Genomic DNA, 20,364 nt, shown 5'->3' on the forward strand with positions numbered 1-20,364 from the left:
TCTCTCTGTTTGTGTGCATCTTTCCAAAGATAATGCAAACGATATTTGAGAAGTTTGGTCAAATATTGGTAGGGACAATTCGGTCTCCCAAAATACTGGTAGGGACATGTCCATATCCATATGGAAACCTATATACCCTTACCTTCTAGTGTCAGCTCAGCTGGCTTGGATCCTCGTGCTAAAAAAAAAAATCAGGCACCAGGTTACTATCTGCAACTTTTGCTGATGGAAAACCAAAAAAGAGTGAGTAGAGCTGAGTAGGGCTGTGCTGTATACTGTAAGTTGTAATAAGTTGACTTTACAAAAAAAGAAAGTCAGGAAACCGATTGGTTTGGACACTCATCTCTGTCTGGAGTCTAATCACACAAAGGGAAACAATACGTCTTCCACAGGGTTTTAAAGAGATAGTTAGATAGAAGGCAGTGGGGCCCTTTGTCACCATTGCATGTTTAATGGAACTATAATTGGCAATACAACAATAATTGTTTAGACATCAATAACAATTATATAATATCTGGTCCATGCTTCTGTATATCCTTTTATTTTTAACAAACCCACTAATTATTATTATTATTATAATTATTAACTACATACATGGATACTTTTTTCAGAGAAATTGTATAAGTAAAATATAGGCATATGCTTCAAGATTTCAAAAACGATTTCAATTTAACTTTATGTATTTCTTTTCCATTTTTGCTTTCCTTTGGGTAAACATAGTGGGTTACTGTGGGAAGTAAGATTTGTGTTACATTGTGTTCGTTGCGTTTATTAATAAAGAAGAAAGATTGAATTCCTCGCTTGTTTTATGGACAACCTTAACAATTTGTTTCCTATTTTACAGTATGATAGAACCAACTACAGGCGAAGATCTCCCATTTCTGAGTAAACAAACTGTGGCTGCAGGCAGTCCAAAATATCAGATCCCGCTCTGAACAACAACAAACGTCATTTAAAGGGGGAGATGGCCGTGTCACGTGGTCATGTCCGCTTCCTGTTTACCGCCTGATGTACCTTCATACTGTAGTACACATATTGCAACACCACTCTCCACTGCTGGGGCTTTCATCCACAACAACATATGCACCATTGCGATCCTGCAGCCACCGGGTTGACTACTGTATAACTTTAATTCGTTTATCGCCATGATCGTGGTTACTGAGGAGACATGAAGACGTGACATTGAGGAAACGTGCGCAGGCCGGGGAAAGATCCTGGAGATTTCCTGACTCCAGCTGACCGGAGTTCAGTTAGGGGTTGCTAAGAGTCGCGCATCAATTCACCCGATGTCACAAACGCAAACTAAACAGTAGTGATGTGGAGGACTACACAGGTCTGAATTAATTTTCTCAAATGAGTATACAGGGGGGTTTGAGTTAGTGGAAACCACCAACCTACGCCTGGTAAGCTGAACTAGCCTGTTTAGCTAGTCGTGCTAACTCCGGTAGCAGCAACAGCCACCGTGCTGTGCGGGCTGGCTCGTGGGTTGTGTTTGGAGAGTGGAGCAGCTCGCCGGTGCCCTGAATTCAGGAAGAGTCCCCGGCTCTGGCCCCCTCAAGCGGGCAGTCAGGAAGAAGCTGGCTGGGAAGGGATGGCCTGGTCGGTCTTCCCGTTCCAAAGGACAAGGCTCTGCGGTGTTTGAAGGAGGTCGAGTTCGGCTAGAGGCCACCACCGCGGGTCGTGGCGCTATGATGGCCGCCTCTCCCACCTCGGCCGGCGGCTATCCGGCCTCCGGGCTGTCGGTCAGAAAGAGCGAGGAAATAGCGGATTTGATAGATGTGTTTTCCAAGATGCAGTACAGAGCAAAGGAAGCCACTCCTCGGGTAAGTGTGGGGGTCGACATTCGGTGTGCTTCAGCTACTTGACAGCCTGTCATCGTCTCTTGTGTGAACGATAAGCCGAATTGCCTTGCGGAATGAAGGAAATTAAAGTGACGTTGGAAATATCCAAAAGAACATATACTGTAGGTAGTGATTTATTACCTCTTAACAACTTTAAGGAGCCACTGCTCAGTTCGGCATACATATGATCCACTGGACTGCCCGTAATACTCCTAAATGTACAGTGTTTCTATGTATACACACTGTTTTCTACCAGACCACTGTTGATGCATGTTTGTGGTGTGACCCCTCTGTTTTACTCATATCCTTCATTCGTATCCTAAACGGATGAGATTTTAGTGAAGCCCGACATTGTTAAGTGTCTAAGTTTTTTCCCAATGGAATATAATTTTAGTCTGCATATTCTGTTATCAAATTACATAAAAATGGCTTTAGCATGCTGTTGCTCAATCAACAATGATTCAATAGACTGAGCTAAATATTGTCAAACTTTCTTCTATCAGGCAAGCACCAGCTGTCTTCAAATTGTTATGATCCAGAATGCCACATTTGTATAGTGTTAACACTTTCACACTGCGTAGTAACACATTGGATGGTTAAGGGACACACTTCACTGGTGTGGGAGTCTGCATAAGTTTGACACCATCTGCCACTAAATGGCTTGAACAGTACGTGTGAATAATGTTTTTTCAATGAGCTTAGCAGATCCATGGCTGTTGACAATATCCTATTTGGTCATTGTAATGAGAAAGCTACCAGTGTAAAGGGAACGCTGGTTTTAAATACCGCCTGATGTAATTTATATTTGTTGAGTTACCCCTTGTAAATTCCTCAATATTTGTGATTAATCAGTATCTAATATAATAACGCAAGAGATTCCTCAGGTTTTGTTATCCACTTAGTTTGATCATCCAAAAGGACACGTATCCAAGTTCTGTAATTTTTCGCTTTTATTTTTAAACTGCTTGCGTAACTTTTTGTTTTTGCTTCTCCTCAGATGGAGGCGATAGAGAAGCACTGCTTGGAGTTATTCGCCAGAGACTACAAGTACAGTATCATCGACAACTCCAATGGAGAAGTGTGTGGCCATTACCCTCGGCAGATAGTTTTCCTGGAGTACCAATGCACAGATGTCGAGAGAGACAGGTACCCAACCATCCGATTCAAAGTTCAGGCCACTCGGTTACCAATTACCCTCTTGTTTGTTTGGATTGCTCCTCTAATCATGCACACCTTACTGGGGGGCGGGGGCAACGGTCAGCCTCCATCTACCGGCCCCTCTGATAGCGTCAAAGCAGCAGAGGTGATGAGGTGACTGTTTCGTCACGAGGTCACATTGTAGCCGGAAATGGAAAAAGCTTTTCAGTGATTCAATAAGTCCTTATTTCTCACTGCTGTTTATTGAGGTTGAGATATATTTTCCACCGTTCTGCTGGAAATAGAAGATGTGCTTTAACATAGGAAACCCGGTATTCACAACAAAGGCTCTCATAGACTGTATTTAAAAAGATTCCTCGTCGGGCAAACCCCTCGTCAGCTCGGGACATTTTTCTTCGAAGGGAAATATTTTCACGTCTGTCTTGCAGCTTCCCACGATTCAAAGTAATAAACTGCTGAAATAACATTTCAATTATTCATGGCAACACCAGAGTTTCTTTTTAAACTCTGGTCAATTGACCAGAGTTGAGGTCACTTGAAAAATTGTGAATGATAAACATATTTACAAAGGGCTTTGTAGGCAGTATTATTATTTGTAATGACATGTAGTAGTTTATGTAGTAGTGTTTGAAAGCTTTCTGCATCAACCAGTGAATCCTACTCTTTCTGTAATCGCGCATCGTATACATCGATACATTCCATGACACAGCACAGCTGTTTGTCAGACGATGTACACCCGTCTGTCCCGCCTCTTCCCAGATATTAGCGCAGATGTAGTTTTTCTGTTTGCCAGCTAAAAAGAGAGTTGAAGAAGATATTTAGCTGTTTTGATGTTGCTCAGGTGTGTCACTAGACTGAGGTCTTTACAAAAACAACAAGTTGTTTTCACACAAAAGCGTTGATTATCTTAGACGATCATGAGGTCTTTTTTTTTTTTTTTTTAACTCACTTTTTATTTGGTTTTCAACAACATAACAACATGCATTTTCAGACAGTTACTTTCTTTGTCCATTTTTCAGCTGTATGTAGTCTTGGTGCACATGGTATTCAGGTACAATGTACAACGCACAGAAGGAACAACAAACATCAGATGGTGCTCACTCCAAGAGAAAAAGAGGGGGAAAATAATAAGAATAGATAATTGATTACATGCATACATGATAAAAAAAATAAAAACAAGGGATGAAGAAATAACAATTGTCCACTCCTGAATGTAGTATTGTAGGTGCTATATATGCTTTTCAGAGAGGATGGTGTATAATGTGTGTGTGTGTATTAGGGCTGCACGATTATGGCCAAAATCATAATCGCGATTATTTTTATCAATATTGAGATCACGATTATTTATCACGATTATTCATTAATTTTAGGGACATCTTTTTATTGCACTTTCACGTTTAAATGAACAAGAACACTGCTTCCACTTCCATTGTTGTGCTACATTCTGGCTAATGTACAAATCTTTGCATCAGACTGGTCCTGATCACAGTGCATCTCGTAGAAGGAAGATATAAATAAAATAGTATCAACACTTTTTACCCAAAATTAAATCAACAGAGCACTGCTTTCACTTCCATGTTGTGCTACGTTCCAGCTAATGTACACGTCTCTGCATCAAAATAAAACGTATACGGTTCTTATTCACCTGAAGCAAAATATAAATAACATTTTTACCCAAAATAAAGGGCTAACTAAAAATAAATGTGTGTTGCTCACAGTATTTATTGGACACATGTCTTTGGCCAAATGAAATGCGATTGCATCCGTTATTTCAGCGTGTCTTTGGGAGGTGGATGGATGCGCTATGCAGGGTCGCTGTTATGGGTTTCTGGGTTGACGTTGGACATGGACGGAGATTCAGTGAGGTAACGTTAGCTTTGGCCTTACTGCATTCGTCGTACTGTGGTTTGTGGTGATTTTTCAGGTGGTTGAACAAGTTAGTTGTATTGCTATGCGGCGCAGACACAACTCGAACGCACTCTGTGCATATGATTTGTTCTCGGTTAACATCACTTGCCCAAAAAAAAAACTTCCAGACAACGGATGGTGATCCTTTTCGAGGGGCTAGCTCCTCGCCTTCTGCTCCTGACATTTGATTTACCTTTCACACAACACCCGTGACCGTCTGTTCTGTTGTCTGTCTCTCTTCTACTAATACCGGAGTCGACTGCAGACAGAACTTTTTTTGAGGCTGCCGCTGCAGGGTGCGCGCATGACACCTCCCATCTCGTTCGCCCCCTGGTGGTTGGCTGACTGTTAGTTGAGGACGCGCTTGATTTGATATGTAGCAGAGCACGCATTTTAAACATCAATATCGCTGACGATCATGCTCATTTAATTGTAGCAGCCAAAATCGTAATCGCGACTAAAATTCGATTAATTGTGCAGCCCTAGTGTGTATAGAGAGAGTTAACAGGTATCAGTTCAACCAGATCGAGCAACATATAGTAATAACCCTCATTGTATTAATAATGCTATGACAGGACCCCATCGTTTAGTAAAGATAGGCTTTTGGAGCCTTAATGTCCCATACTTTTTGGATCCATATATCGTATGTAGGGGGATCCGGTTTTAGCCATCTGATGGTTATACCCTTCAATGCTGCTGTGAGTAGTATGTTCAGAGGGTATGTTTTGGCCCTCCCATCCAGGCCTCCAGGTATTGCTCCCAATATTGCTACTGTGGGGTCTCCTGTGGAATATCTCTTTGAGGGTGTCAAAGACTTCTCTCCAGTATGCATTTAACTTAGGACATAGCCAGAATATATGTGTGATTGGCAGCATGTGTTCCACAGTTCCGCCAACACAAGTTGGAATGTGTTGGGCCCATCTTGGCTACTATTTCTGGTGTTCTGAAGAATCTGGTGATTATTTTCCATTTAAATTCTCTCCAGGTGTTTGAGTTTGAAACTAGGTGTGCCTCTGTGCATATTTCCTCCCAGGTATTCTGTGGTATGATCTTGTTCATTTCCGCCTCCCATCTCTGCTTTATTCGTAGGGAATTACTTAGATTCATAGATAGAAATATGTTATATAGTTTACTTATTGTTTTCTTATCTTCGTTCCCCATCTGTATTTCTATTAAAAACCTTTCTATAGGCATACGTTTCACAAACTTTCCCCAGTCTTTGTATGTTGTTGGAAAAGTTCTCAATTGTAGGTATCTGAAGAAATCTGTTTTGGGGAGATCAAAATCCTTTTTCAGCTGCTCGAATGTCTTGAGGTTGTCCTCATTAAATAGCTGGTGGAGGTAAACCAGTCCCATGTCTGACCACATTCTAAAGCCCGTGTCTAGATTGTTAGGTGTGAAGGTCTTCATAGATCCAATAATGAAGTTAACTTTGGAAGCCCAAAAGATGTCTGTATTTTGTTCCAGATTTTAAGAGTGATCTTAGTCCACTCTGCCAGTTCTTTTATGGGCACATCTAAAAAAGGCAAAAAGGGCTTGTAAGGGCTCTGGGCATAAATTTTTCTCAATATTAAGCCAGCGATTGCTATCAAGGGTTTCATTTCTGCAGCCCAGAAGTAGTATTTTAAGTTTGGAAGTTTAAGGCCTCCATTTAGCTTAGATAGCTGTAAGGTTTTAAGTCTAATTCTGGGATGCTTTTTTTGCCAGATAAATTTGGAAATTATTTTATCCAGGTTATCAAAAATCGGTTTTGGAATTTCTATAGGTAGCATCTGAAATAAGTAGAGAAGTCTGGGCAGAACATTCATGCGAATACTTTCAACACGACTGAGCAGGGACAGAGGGAGCGTAGACCATTGTTCCAGGTCACGATCAATGCACCGAATTATTTTACTATAATTGGCCTCTTACAAATTCTGTAAGGATGGGGGGATGTATATGCCGAGATATTTTATACCGTCTTTTGGCCATTTAAATCCACTTTAGAGTTTTACACTTCTTGAGATGTTACCGTTGATATCCATAGCCTCTGTTTTTTCCACATTTACCTTGTATCCTGAGTAGTATCCATACTTTGAGATGAGTTCCTTTTAGATGTGGTATTGTTGATGCAGGCTGCTTCAGATATAATAATACATCATCAGCGTAAAGAGATATTTTATGTTCTTCTTTATGTATTACAGTTCCTTTTATTTTGTTGTCATCTCGGATGAGCTGGGCCAAGGGTTCGATACTAATTGCAAACAGCAGGGGTGATAAAGGGCAGCCTTGTCTGCAGCCGCATTCCAATGTGAATCTTTGTGATCTATGTCCATTAACTTTAACAGCTGCCTGCAGTGATGCATATGTTGTTTGTATCCAATTTAAAAAGTTTGGGCCAAATTTGAACCATTTTAGTGTTTGGAATAAATATTGCCATGATACCCGGTCAAATGCTTTTTGAGCATCTAGGGACATAATCATTGCTTCTGTTTTCTCTTCTTTTTGATGGGATATTATGTTTAATAAGCGTCTTAAGTTATCACCATAGTATCTTCCAGTGATGAATCCCGTCTGATTAGGATGGATGATTCCAGTTATTACATGATTAACTCTTCTTGCTAAGATTGCTGTTAGAATGCGCAGGTCCCCATTCAGCAGTGATATTGGTCTATAGGATTGGCACTCTGTGGGGTCTTTACCTTCTTTATGAATTACCACTACAGTTGCCTCAGTCCAAGACGGTGCTATAGTTTTAGATTCTAATGCATGGTGGTATGCTTTTAGCAACAGTGGTGATAACATATCCTTGAATGTTTTATAAAATTCATTAATATATCCATCTGGTCCTGGGCTTTTATTATTTTTGAGCGTTGATATCACCTGCTTGATCTCCCATTCCTCAATAGGCTTATCTAATTCCTTAGCTGCTGATTCTGTCAGTTCAGTTAACTTTATAGGATTTAGGAACTCTGTAAGTTTTGCATCATCAGAGCAGGTATCCGTGTTTTTGTATAAAGATTCGTAAAACTCTGCAAAGGATTCTGCTATTTTATCTGGTTTTGTAACAAATGTTTCTTTTGATTTGATTTTCTGTACCGTATTAGATGGTTGCTGTTTTCTTAATCTAAATGCTAATAATCTGCTTGCCTTGTTACCGTGTTCATAGTATCTTTGGTTTGTGAATCTTAAACTTCCCTCAATTTTATCTGATAATAGGCTGTTGAGTTCTCTCTGGGTTGTGTTTAGGTCTTTTAGGAGACTGGCAGACGCAGATTGTTTATGTTTATATTCCAAGTCTTTTATTTTATCTTCCAATTCTCTCTGTTTAGCCTCTTTTCCTCTTCTCCTAGCAGAAGTAAATGAAATAACACGGCCTCTAATGTATGCTTTGGCACAGTCCCACAATATAAGAGATGACGTTTCGGCCGAGGTATTGATATCCAAGTATTCCTTGAGTTCTGCTGTGATAAAGGAGGTAAATTCTTTATCATTAAGGAGAGATGCATTAAGTCTCCATTGTTTAGATTTTGGTCTTTGGCCTATATCCCATTTTAGTGCCACAGGTGCGTGGTCGGATATAGTTCTAGGCAGAATCTCAATGTCCACTATCCTGTGTAGATCTGCCTTAGTGGTAAAGAAATAATCAATCCTTGAATAGGATGTATGTCTGCTTGAATAGAAGGTGAAACCCCTGCTTCTCGGAAACTTGCTTCTCCATATATCTACAAGGCCTGCTTCTAGGGATTGGTATTTGAGCATTCTACTCATTCTAGAGAGTGGAGCTTTAGAGGCAGGTTGTCGGTCCATTAATTGTGGCATTACGCAATTCAGGTCTCCTCCCATCAGTAGCAGCCCTGAACTATATTGTAGGATCTTATTGAACAACGTCCTGATAAAGCCCGGCTCGTCTTCATTAGGTGCATATACATTTATGAGGGACACTTCTGTGCCATCAATTAAAATATATATCCCCTCCGTGTCTTTATGAACTAGTGTTTGTGTGAAATTAATTTGTCTGTGTATGAGTATGGATACTCCTTTTTTTTTTTTTCTCCCTGACCGGTGTGAAGAGTAATATACTTTATCTGCCTAAGACCTTTTCATGTTCCGCGTCAGATAAGTGGGTTTCCTGAATGCAATGTGACAGTTGGCCTGTTTCATCTGATGCAGAATTTTCTTTCTCTTAACAGGGCTATGGAGGCCTTTGACATTATAACTTATAACTTTTAGTGGGTCCATTACGTACGGTATGTAATTTGCATATTTTGGGAGTTTGTGTAGAGAGATGGGAAGCGGAAGCAAACAGGCAGCACGTGGGTCATATATCTTGTTATGTGGAGTGTGGAGAGTTGGACTAGATAATGAAACCAATGGGGGTGGGGTAAAAAAGGGTATTTAAGAAAAATGGATGATGACCTTGTTGTTCTTATATCCAATGTAGGATCCCCGGAGAACAGTGGGATCAGAACAAGGGGAACGCAACAGTTGTAACTGCTGTTAACTAACATTAACAACAGTTCGGTGGGACCTAGTCCCTAGCCACTAAGGGCAAGTAGTAACAGTGCACAGTCAAGATTGAATTGACTATGCTAAGATAAGGAATAGAGAGAGAAAGAAGAAAAAGAAAAGAAAAGTAGACACAGAAAAGGACGGTGTCGAGTAATGGCCGTTCAGGCCCCTGCAGTTCCTGGCATAGGTCTGTAAAGTCAAAACAGCTCCTCATGGTAAAATAGTGTTTGAGTTGCACGCAGAGCTAAAGGTGTGTCAGTAGTCTCCTCTTAAGGTAGCTGCCAGTGAGCAAGTATAGCGGAATGATACAAGCAACATGAATAGAAACTAGAAAATGCATTTCCTGCTGAAAATGCGTTGGAATGCTGAAAGCTGAAATTAATTGTAAAAAAATTGCTGAAAATTAAGAAATGGGAGACTACCCGTCTGAAAAATGTTGAAGCCCGAAAGCATTTAAACTGCACTGCTGAAAACCCTTCTAGTTGAAATGTCTAAATATGGTGTCTGTAGCTGAAAGTATGAGAAGAAGAAGGCTTTGAAAGTTGAAGACGTTTAACAGGATTTGAAGATTTTCTCCATAGAGATCCCTTTCAAAAAAATTGCAAATAGCTTAATATTTCAAATATGAAAATTCATTTCACCCATCTCCTGAAAGAGCTGAACATTTTGATATTCGAATGGTTTCTGTGGCTTAAAAAATGTCAGCAGTAGTGATATTTGTAGTAGTAGTACTAGAAGTTGTAGTAGAAGTATTATTAGTAGTAGAAGTATTAGTAGCATTAGAATAAGTAGTAGTAGTAGCAGTAGTGATATTTGTAATAGTAGTTGTAGTAGAAGTATCATTAGAAGTAGTAGTATCCGTAGTAGTAGTAATAGCTGTAGAAGTGGTCGTAGTATTTAATATATCAGTAGTAGTAGAAGTAATAGTAATAGTAATGGCAGTATTTGAAGTAGCAGTAATAGCAGTAGTAGTAGTACTAGTAGCAGTCGTACTAATAGCTGTAGTAGTATTAGTACTGGTAGTAGCATGAATAGCAGTAGTAGCAGTTGTAGTATAAGTAATAGTAGTAGTGGTAGTAATAGCAGTAGTGGTAGTAATAATATTGATGGTAGCAGCAGCAGTAATAGCAGTAGTAATAGTAGTAACAGCAAAAGTTGTAGTAGAAGTAGTAGTAGTAGTAGTAATACTAGAAATATTAGCAGCAGCAGTAGTAGTAGTTGTTGCAGTATTAGTAAGAGCATTAATTATTTCAACAAAAAAAGCCTAATTTTGAGCTTAATGTTTAAATACAGTTAATCCATGGGGCTTTTATTTTGAAAGGGTGGGGCTGAGAGGGGGAGAGGAGACATAATCTTAATGTTTGACACAAACAGAGGTTATTAAATGATAGGCTTCATCACAAGAATTGCAGTTATATTTCACTGGGGGGGGGGGATCCTCTGAGAGAGACAGAGAGAGAGACAGAGAGAGAGAGAGAGAGAGACTCTGTGTGTTTATCAACATCACTAATTAGCTTAATCAGAAACACCCGTGTCCTTGCAGCCTTTTAATGGAGATAAAACAGGGAAACACCTCTCAAACAAATCCTCAAAACTCCCATAACCGTAGCTCCTATTGCTCCGATATTAATAAATGAGAGGAAGGATGAGTTGAAGAACAGATCCTGTAAAAAATGTGGCTCAACTGGCGATCTAGAAATGGGGTACCGTGTTCTGTGGAAGATGTTTTTGAAGCAAAATTTAACATTGGTCTCTATGGAGCAGAAAGTTGGTTTTCCTCTCAATTACAGGCTTCTGTGCCAAATGTGTAAATCTTTGGGATTCCACAGTAATTTGTCTACGACAAGGACAATATTAGCTACTTTTAAATCCAGAAATTATGCGTTAAGATTGTGGACTCAGTGGCAAAACGCACATCTTTTTTTCACAAGAATCTCAAGCTGCTCTTCACTCTAGCGGTGACATCACGCACTCTAAGCTGCGCAATACACACCCATTATAAAGTCAGAAAAGGGCTGAAAAAGTCATAAAAGTTAAATTGCTGCAGTTCAAAAAGTTTAAAAGATATCAAAAATCTGAATCATGCGGCAATAGCTCAGGGTTTTCTCAACATTTTAAAGTTGAAATGGTGTCTGTAGCTCAAAGTATGAGGAAGTAGAAGGATTTGAAAGTTGAAGAGGATTTGAACATTTTCTCCATAGAAACCCATTCAAAAATAAATGTGCAAAAAGCTTAATAATTCAAAAAGTTTAAAGATTATAATTAAGAAAAGTCATAGCACCCCTCTCCTGAAAGAGCTGGACTTTTTTTTATATTTGTATGGTTTCTGTAGCTTAAAATATGAAGGAGCAGAAGAGTTTGAAAAAACGTACGGAAGAAATATAAACGGAAGAATAAAGAAAACAGTATAACAATAGTTAACAGCATTCCAACAATAACGGGCACAGTATAGGCTATAAGGGTTTGTGTCCTGGTAATGGAGATGGGTATATTAAAAATATTAGCTATGAGACACATTTTTCCTTTTCCCTTCTCAGGTGTGGTTCGAGTAATATAAAATAAAATATTATTTAAATATAAAATAAAGTAGGAAATAATGATGTGCCAATATGTGAAATTGCAAAACTCACTGGTCAGTCCTTACTGTGATCAACAGTACTGGTTGGGATACATTTAGTCAGCAGCCTCAGTAGCTGGGATAACCTTCTTCTGGACATACTCCATGGCTTTGCTGGGATCCAGAAACTCTTCGTCTTCGTTGTTGTGTGAAATCCGGAGTCTGGCTGGGTACAGTAGACCGTAGCGGACTCCCTTCCTTCCTCGTAGGGCCTTCCGTATGTCCATGAACGCGGCTCTGGCTTTGGCAACGCTGGGTGTGTAGTTTGGGAAGATAGCGATCCGGTTCCCGTTGTAGACCAGCGGTGCTCTGTCTCGGGCTCTCCTCAGGATCTCAACAGCATCTCCGTCATTGTGCACTTTAGCGATGATCACTCGTGGTTTCTCCTGGTGGCGAATGTGCGGTGCGATCGGTCGATCTTTATGTCCCGGTCCATCTGCAGGACTTCTTTAATAATTTTGGCAACTGTTTTAGGGGAGCTGGAGTCCGGTTGTTCTTGAATGCCGGCTATTCGGATATTACACCGTCTCATTCTCCCCTCCATATCCTCGCACCGGTCTGTTAAAGTTGTCACCTGTCTTTGAAGGCTGGTTATCGTAGCTTCTTGTGCGACCACCTCGTCGGACCATGTTGATAAGCCGCCCTTCATGTCTTGTATGTCGGCTTTCATGTGCTCAACTTCTGTTTGGATGGCGGTCGTGTTCTTAGCAATTTCGGACCACACCGCTTGTAATTCGGACTTGAGGGTATTGAAATCTTCCGCTAGCGCACTTTTAAGTTCCTCTCTTATAATTTTAGAAATATCTCCCTTTATGGAAGATAAGATGTCCGCTTTCATTCGTTCAGTGGTCATACCTGGGCTTTCACTTCGGTTGGGGGAGGTTTGGTCCGGGTCACCTGGTGGACTCTGTCTCGTGGTTCTTGTAGGCCGCGATGAGCTGCCGCCGGGTTTATATTTGTATTTATTAAGCTTTTCCGCCATTCAAAACGACGTAACTTGCATAAATCAGAGTTTGGCCTCTTTGAGTTGTCCTCGGTGAGCTTTGAGGCTGGTATTTCTGTAATAGTAGCTGTTTTTTGATAAAAATATTGTCGGTTCTGCAGGAGCACTGAAATTTGCGTCTTGCTCGCTAGCGCCCCCCATGAGGTCTTTTTAAATAGACACTGCACCTTATTCATGGGTTCAGATAATCATTGAAGTGTCAACCGCAGGCTGGCCATTAAGATGTATTGGTTAATGTAACAGAATAATCAGTGGTTGTTGGGTCTGAATGTCCTCCACTTATCTATAACCTCAGAAGATGAGCACAGTGGTTTATACAGAGGTGTCAGCAGTGGTAGCCTAGTGCTTTATAATAGTATTCTCCATATATTAAAGTGACTAAGTGGACTGACTGACGCAGAACGTGTGGTGGTTTGTGTTTGCAGGTTTGAGAGCACAGTGCAGATCAGTAAGCTGCAGGACCTGGTGAACCGGAGTAAGCTGGCTCGCTGCAGAGGGAGGTTCGTCTGTCCGGTCATCCTCTACAACGGCAAGGTACTGCTGCTGCTCCTCACTTTACTTTGTCTGCAGTCAGTTCCTGCACTAGTAATATTGTGGATTACCAGTGTAAATGCCGGTATGTCTAGAAGCTGTTTTGGTGTCTGTTTCCTTGGTGTTTGCTTTCCGTGTCTCCAACATTCCTAATGTCCAGAGCTGCGACGAATATTCTATGAATTGATTAGTTGTCAACTATTAAATTAATCACCAACTACTTTGATAAGCGCTTAATCAGTTTGAGTAATGTTTTAAGAAAAAAAAGGAAAAATTCTCTGAAAACAGGACGTTTGAGGATGTCATCTTGGGCTTACAATGACCAACCAATTGTGTGATTATTCCAGAAAATCATCTACAGATTAAACAACAACAACAACAAAAATCTATAGTTGCAGCCCTGCTGGCTTTAGTTAACTAGTACAGTGCCGGTTTGTGGCGTGGCCGATTAGAGCATCGCATTAAGAAGTGCAGCTTGCAGCGCTGACGAGAACTACTCATCGCTTGTTGACTCCAGGGAAGTGAAGAAGAGTTTGGTTGTAATGTTGGTATATCCGGCATCCAGCAGTAAAAGTGAATTGCGGTCAATGAGCATTGGCCTGGAAAGGCCCGCTGCAGACCACATGTCCTGAAGCTCTGCCCCGCACAGAGTGCCAACACTTGTTTTTTGAAAGTTTATTGATAATAAACGTGTTCAAACTGCACCAAATTTGACACATGCTTGGGTCCCTAACAATACGCCCACCTTCTTCCTATAGCCCTTATTCTGGAGCCCCTGCTCAGACCACACCCTCCTTCATTTTGATCTCAACTACAGGCCTATGATGTGCAGTTCCTGCTACAGTAGGTGTCGTTATTTTGCCACGATGACACACGCCAAATCACTGAACAGTGAATCGCGAAACAAGTTGTATTTGAGGCAGAGAGAGGTTGACAGGAAGCGTTTCGTAACAACTGCAGTGCCGCCTAGTGCATTACATGTTGTGTGCCAGTCTTTCTTTCATTTCTTTCAGTTCTAGTTGAACAATCACACAAACATCAGTCAGGAAAATAACCTTTTGTTGTTGGTGTGAGGACACCTTCTCTTGACGTGTTTAACAGCAACTGAAGACACGTTGAGAGCCGATGGCAAGTCCATCAACACATTCAATACTTACAAATGAGTTTTCTGTACATTTAAACCTCACTGCTGCAGAGAATGTGAAATTGAAATAACATCAGCATTACAACCCGGGCCGAAGCCAAAGTAAGAAATACCTCCATGTTTGTTCCGGCTGGTTAGGTGACCAACTAATCATTCTTGGAACAACATGCTTGTATGAGCCGTGAGACAACAGTCTGATCCCGTATTGTTTCTCCCACATCGCAGCATATTTGCCGGTCGTCCACTCTGGCGGGATGGGGGGAGCTGTATGGACGCACGGGCTACAACTACATCTTCTCAGGTACCACGCACACACACGCTCTCATTTGACTGTAACATCCAACACATTGTTGGTAAACTATATATAACCTATTCCTAATGGTGCATCAGTGCTTCATAACTAGTTAATAGCGTGCACTGGGGCCCGTCATAGCTACCTTTATTTTTATTGAACAGAGCTTGAACACATCATAATGTAACCTCCGTTAGCTTTAGCCGTTTTCTCTGTTAGCCCAAGCAGCCCACCGGCTGCTAACCGCTAACATTAGCTTGCCCTCCTGCTGCTGATTTCTACACAGATTTGTTGTTCACGATGCAGCATTATCATGGACATCTTCTATCGTAGAAGTATCGGGTCTCATGGCATCCCTCGTCACACAACAACTTAAGTTTAGCCTAAACAGGGGAAGTTGCGGCCAACTTATTTTCCATGAGAGGTTGCACTTCCTTGTTTTCTCTCTGACTTGTTAATATTTGCAGCAGTTGTCAGACGGCGGTCAAACTTTTCCTATTGCGGCACAGTGTTCCTGTAAGAGACTGGTTAGCCTCATTCAGAAGTACAACCAAAACAAAGGAATCTGTCTTACAGACACATACTGTAATATCATGAAAACAATGACAAAAGGTTAACAATAAAGTACAATAGTTAGGGCCCGAGCAACCGACAACGTCGGGCCAGCGAAGGCCCTATTGATATTGTACCCGTTTGGGTAAATGTACGCATGGTTGGAAGACTAGCCATGAATGAAAACTCACCAAATTTTGGGGACTTGTCAGGCCTGGTAAAAGTAGCCATCTGAAAAAGAATGCATCTTACTGTGTAAAAAAAAAATGGCTCTCTAGCGCCCCCTACAAGTCGGACCGGCGACGCCCCTCGGCCAGTATGTCCGATTTACTTGAAATTCAACACACATGTCCACTTGAGCTAGATCTACAAAAAAGCCAATCAGACCCCTAAGCTCCGCCTACTTAGATTTTCCGCCATATTGAATTTAGTGTAAAACACATTTTTGCGAACTCCTCCTACATGCTTGGTCTGATTACTACCAAATTGGCTGTGGATCATTACTGGATATAAGTCGTCAAAACTTATCAAAAGCTTTTTGATAACTCTTTTCGTTTACACGATATGGACCAATAAACTTCTTAGGGGCGAGGCTTAATATCAATACACATAACCTCTCAACCGTTTGTCCTAAAATTACAAAACTTGCAGCATATGTGCACATCATATCCTGTAACATACCCTGAGAATTGTTTTGCAGTCAACCACTAGGGGGCGCTACAGTAAGCCCGCGAAGTTGTGCTTTTTTGTCACTTTTTGCATTTTTCAGCCTTCGCACTTCAACAAACTCCTCCTAGAGATTTTAAGCAATCAACTTCTACTCTGGTCAGGATGCTCTTAAGACCTTTGTGATGAAAAGTTATCAAAATCGAGAGTTTTCATTGAAGAACCTTGATGTGGCGTGGCGGCCATTTTGCCTCATTGTTTATCAAAACATAAGTTATTATAAGTTCTTATAAGTCCAAGGTACATTATCCACTCCGCACAAAACTTCTGCATGATGCTACTTCAAGCCTAAACATACTTCAATTGAAATAAATTCAATAACTCATAGTGCCGCCTACTGGCTAAAGGAAATGTCATATTCTATACTTTTATTTATTTCTCCTAGCCAGGTGACCTGATGAGTCTAAAATTTGGTAAGGATAACCTTAAGACATTGATGATGGATCATCATGAATTTTGCGAGTTTTTGTTGAACCCTGTTGCCATGGCGACGCATCGTTTGTCACGAAAAAGGAAGCTGATGGTTTAGTGAGTTGGGATGCTTAAAAACTCATGGAACTTTGTACATGTGTCACAGGTCATTGGAAGAAATAGTTTATATGATTTTTTGGGGGTCGACTGTGGCTCACTGGCTTAAGAGGGTTGTCTGGTAACCGCGGGGTCAACGGTTCGATCCTTGACTGGGACGTGCCACGTGTCGAAGTGTCGAAGCAAGACACTGAACCCCAGGCTCCCCGGGCGCCTGTCATTGGCAGCCCACTGCTCTACAGCGATGGGTATATACACGAAATATATGACGAAATATATGACGATAAAAAGGGTTTCTTCTTCTTTTCTTTTTTTATTGGCCGTTTTAAATTGCCTCTATAGCTTTAATATTTCAAAAGAGCAGCCCTAGCGCTACGTTTTGGCTACATGTATGAAACTTGGTAGGCACATGTGGAGACTTAAAAATAAGTCTCTTGGAACCATGCTCTAAACCCTACCGGAAGTCGGCCATTTTCAATTTTGTATGAATTTATACAATATTTCGACGATGCAGCCCTCGCAGTACGTTTCACTATCTATATATAAAATTTAGATGTATAACATTTGGTAAACGGATGTATCACATGTAGACTTACAAAAAAGCCCCCGGAGCTCTAAGCTCTAAACCCAACCGGAAGTCAGACATTTTGAATTTAGTGAAAAAAAACACATTTTTGTGAACTCCTACACGCTGGGTCCGATTTCTACGAAATTTGCTGTGGATCATAAGTGGATCTAGATCATCAAAAGTTATCAAATTCTTTTTGATATCTCTTTGCGTTTACAAGATATGGACCAATACACTTCTTAGGTGCGTGGCAAAATATCAATACACATAACTTCTCAACCATTTGTTCTAAATTCCCAAAATATTCAGCATATGTGCACATCGCATCCAGTAACATACCCTGACAATTTGTTTGCATTCGACCACTAGGGGGCGCTACAGTAAACCCGCAAAGCCTACTGGCTAAAGGAAATGTCTGATGTAACTCAGCTGGACTTGTTCCAAACGGTCCCAAACTTCTCATGCTTGATAACACTCATGGCCTGAGGATGTCTACAAGCTAATTTTCACTAATACTCACAGCGCCACCTGCTGGCGAAAGGAAATCTGTGGTTTGTGACAAACAGCATCAGATTTACATGACTTTTACACAATGTGGTTTACATTTGACACAGAGCTACATAATGCATGTTTGCACGCTTTCTGTAGCGCCAGGCAGCGGATACAGGAAGCGTCGGACTATTTGCAAAGCATCATTTCCAGCATCAGGCGGTCCACGCGTGATTAAAAATGCAGCTTTAATTTGTCTTGTTTCCGACGTTCAGAAATGTAAAATACTGTGGTGAGGCGTTGAGAATGTTAGCTGGAGTAAAATATGCAGCAACACTGTTTCCGGTTCTTTTGAAGGATAATACCGTTGTGTTACTACTTAAGTCAGTAGGATCAGTTCTCAGACTATTGCATCTCAGAATTCTGTGATATCTCTGACAGAGCAGCAACAGGAGGAGCCAGAGGATCAGGAACACTTCACCCCCAATATAACCATATGAATGGAAGTAAAACTAAATCCAAACATCTGGTCACAAACTATTTTGAGCGCTTCAAACTCGTCCGGACGAGTAGCACACCTGCACAAGCGTGAGCTTGTTTTGTGCAGAAGTGTTTTAGAACGGGAGGTTTTGGGGAGATGCACGTGTTCTCTAGTGATCTCTGTTTTACTCACAGCGGCAGTATGAGAGAGAAGTTTTCTTCGGGTTGGGTAACTGAACAAATGATCATTTTTGGGGGTGAAGTATTCCTTTAAATGTATTGCATTGTTCAACCAACAGTTCAAAATATTGAATTCCCTCACATGTAATCACAATAAAAGCAGCTTATTCTTATAGTTGAGAACCTGGAGATATCAAATGTCTGAAATCATCAATCAAGTCAAAATAGTTGTCGGGTAGTTAAATGGTTGCTTAAATGATGGCTTTGATTGCTTGTTTGATGAGCAATAGAAGTGATGGGCAGAACTACAGAAATGATGTTCAGTCGCTCGCACACAGCAGTGAGCAATCAAAAGGCTCGAAACTCTTGATTGTATTGAGGGCTACGCCTGATTATCCACCTGTTGAGTGTCATTCTATTTGCTCTATATATTATTATTATAATATATGTCACTTAAAATCATAAGTCCAGCTCCTTGTTGTCAGGGTGCAGTGGCGATCTGCTCCTGTAGTAATCAGCATCTCATCTCTAAGACTCTCTAAGACTCGGCCTGCAGCACCTTCTGTGAGCTATCAGCAAATGAATTGAGGTGGAGAGGCTGACTGGGCTTTTACAGTACTTCCATTCATTTGGCAGATGCCTTTGTTCAAAGCACTTAAAATAAGTCCATTCACGCTCCATAAGAACAAGAGCTAGATGTCATCAGAATTGTAAGTGCATCCATACAGTGTCTTTTCTGTATTTATTGTGACAAACTCAAAACATTCTTCTAAAGGAGGTTGTGTGGATGTTCTACACATCTACTGAAGATATGTAGTGTACTCTAGTTCATTTCCAAAGCAGGGTCAGGACCAACAGGAGATACATTAGTAGAATAATATCTTTTTAATTGTTTATATCTTGATCTGCAGTACACCTTTGAGCCACACGAGGGAGCCTGAATGTTCACGTAGTTCTGATACTTGTAGTCTTCTTATAATGTTGAATCTGATATGAAAGGCAGGAGCACCTCTGTATGTTTTACTGATGAGAGGAAGTGAAAAGAATGAGATGTCTTTTCACTCCTAAATTATTTCATTTGGTCTCATTTATAAAGTATTACATATGTGTTTTTATAACACATGCATAAACGAAAGTAGGGATTCATCAAATCTATATCTGTTTAGCTATTCATGATGATATCAGACGATGTAGAAGGCAGTGGAAATGTTCTGGAGTGTTTCTAAACACTGTTCAAATTGATCACAAGTTGTTTTGAGTCACACACACACTAACTGAGTCTGAGGGTGACGATATGTCAGCAGATTTAGCTAGAATCAGTTTGAAAGTGAGATTAGAAACAAGCTTCGTGGATAAGTTGTTAACATCCATCTGTTACAAATAGGAATATCTGTAATATTTCATATTTTTATGCTGCGACCACCTGTATGCTGAACAAAAGAGTAGATCTTCACTACGTCCTGCTGGAGCCTCACACAGACTGAAGAGTTGAAGGAATACAGATGTGTATGTTGAAGCCTTAAGAAATCTGGTTTAACATATCAGCAGATTTCTTTCTTTTAAATGTTTTGGACAAATGCATCTAAAACTAGATTTCTTACTAATTGTAACTTTTGGGCCATCATATATAAATGTCATAACCTTTATAACTAAATACCTGAATGTGACTTGGTATAGAAGACAGTAATAGCAGCACTAGTAGTAGTATTTTATGTTTTTCAAATGTCCGTTTCCAGCACAATTCATCCCTAATATCTTTCTTAAAATGTGTCCAGCACTTTGGCTCTGAATGATATTGTGTTTAACACTGAATTAGTTTTCAACAGGATTGCCTGCGTTTTATATTTTCTCAAACT

At 40.5% G+C, this 20,364-nt stretch overlaps 1 protein-coding gene across 1 annotated transcript in view; it reads left to right on the forward strand.

The window, feature by feature from the left end:
- The first annotated feature begins 991 nt into the window (after positions 1 to 991).
- The window catches only part of mtmr14 (myotubularin related protein 14), a 42,792-nt gene continuing 23,419 nt past the window's right edge, over positions 992 to 20,364 (forward strand). The window contains exons 1-4 of the mRNA XM_031875375.1: positions 992 to 1,823; positions 2,839 to 2,987; positions 13,444 to 13,552; positions 14,919 to 14,994. Of these exons, the coding sequence (XP_031731235.1) occupies positions 1,689 to 1,823; positions 2,839 to 2,987; positions 13,444 to 13,552; positions 14,919 to 14,994 (469 nt within the window). The 5' untranslated portion in view covers positions 992 to 1,688. The remainder of the gene's footprint in view (positions 1,824 to 2,838; positions 2,988 to 13,443; positions 13,553 to 14,918; positions 14,995 to 20,364) is intronic.

The sequence above is a fragment of the Anarrhichthys ocellatus genome, unplaced genomic scaffold (assembly GCF_004355925.1).
Source record: "Anarrhichthys ocellatus isolate YVR2014 unplaced genomic scaffold, GSC_Weel_1.0 scaffold90, whole genome shotgun sequence".
Lineage (NCBI taxonomy): Eukaryota > Metazoa > Chordata > Actinopteri > Perciformes > Anarhichadidae > Anarrhichthys > Anarrhichthys ocellatus.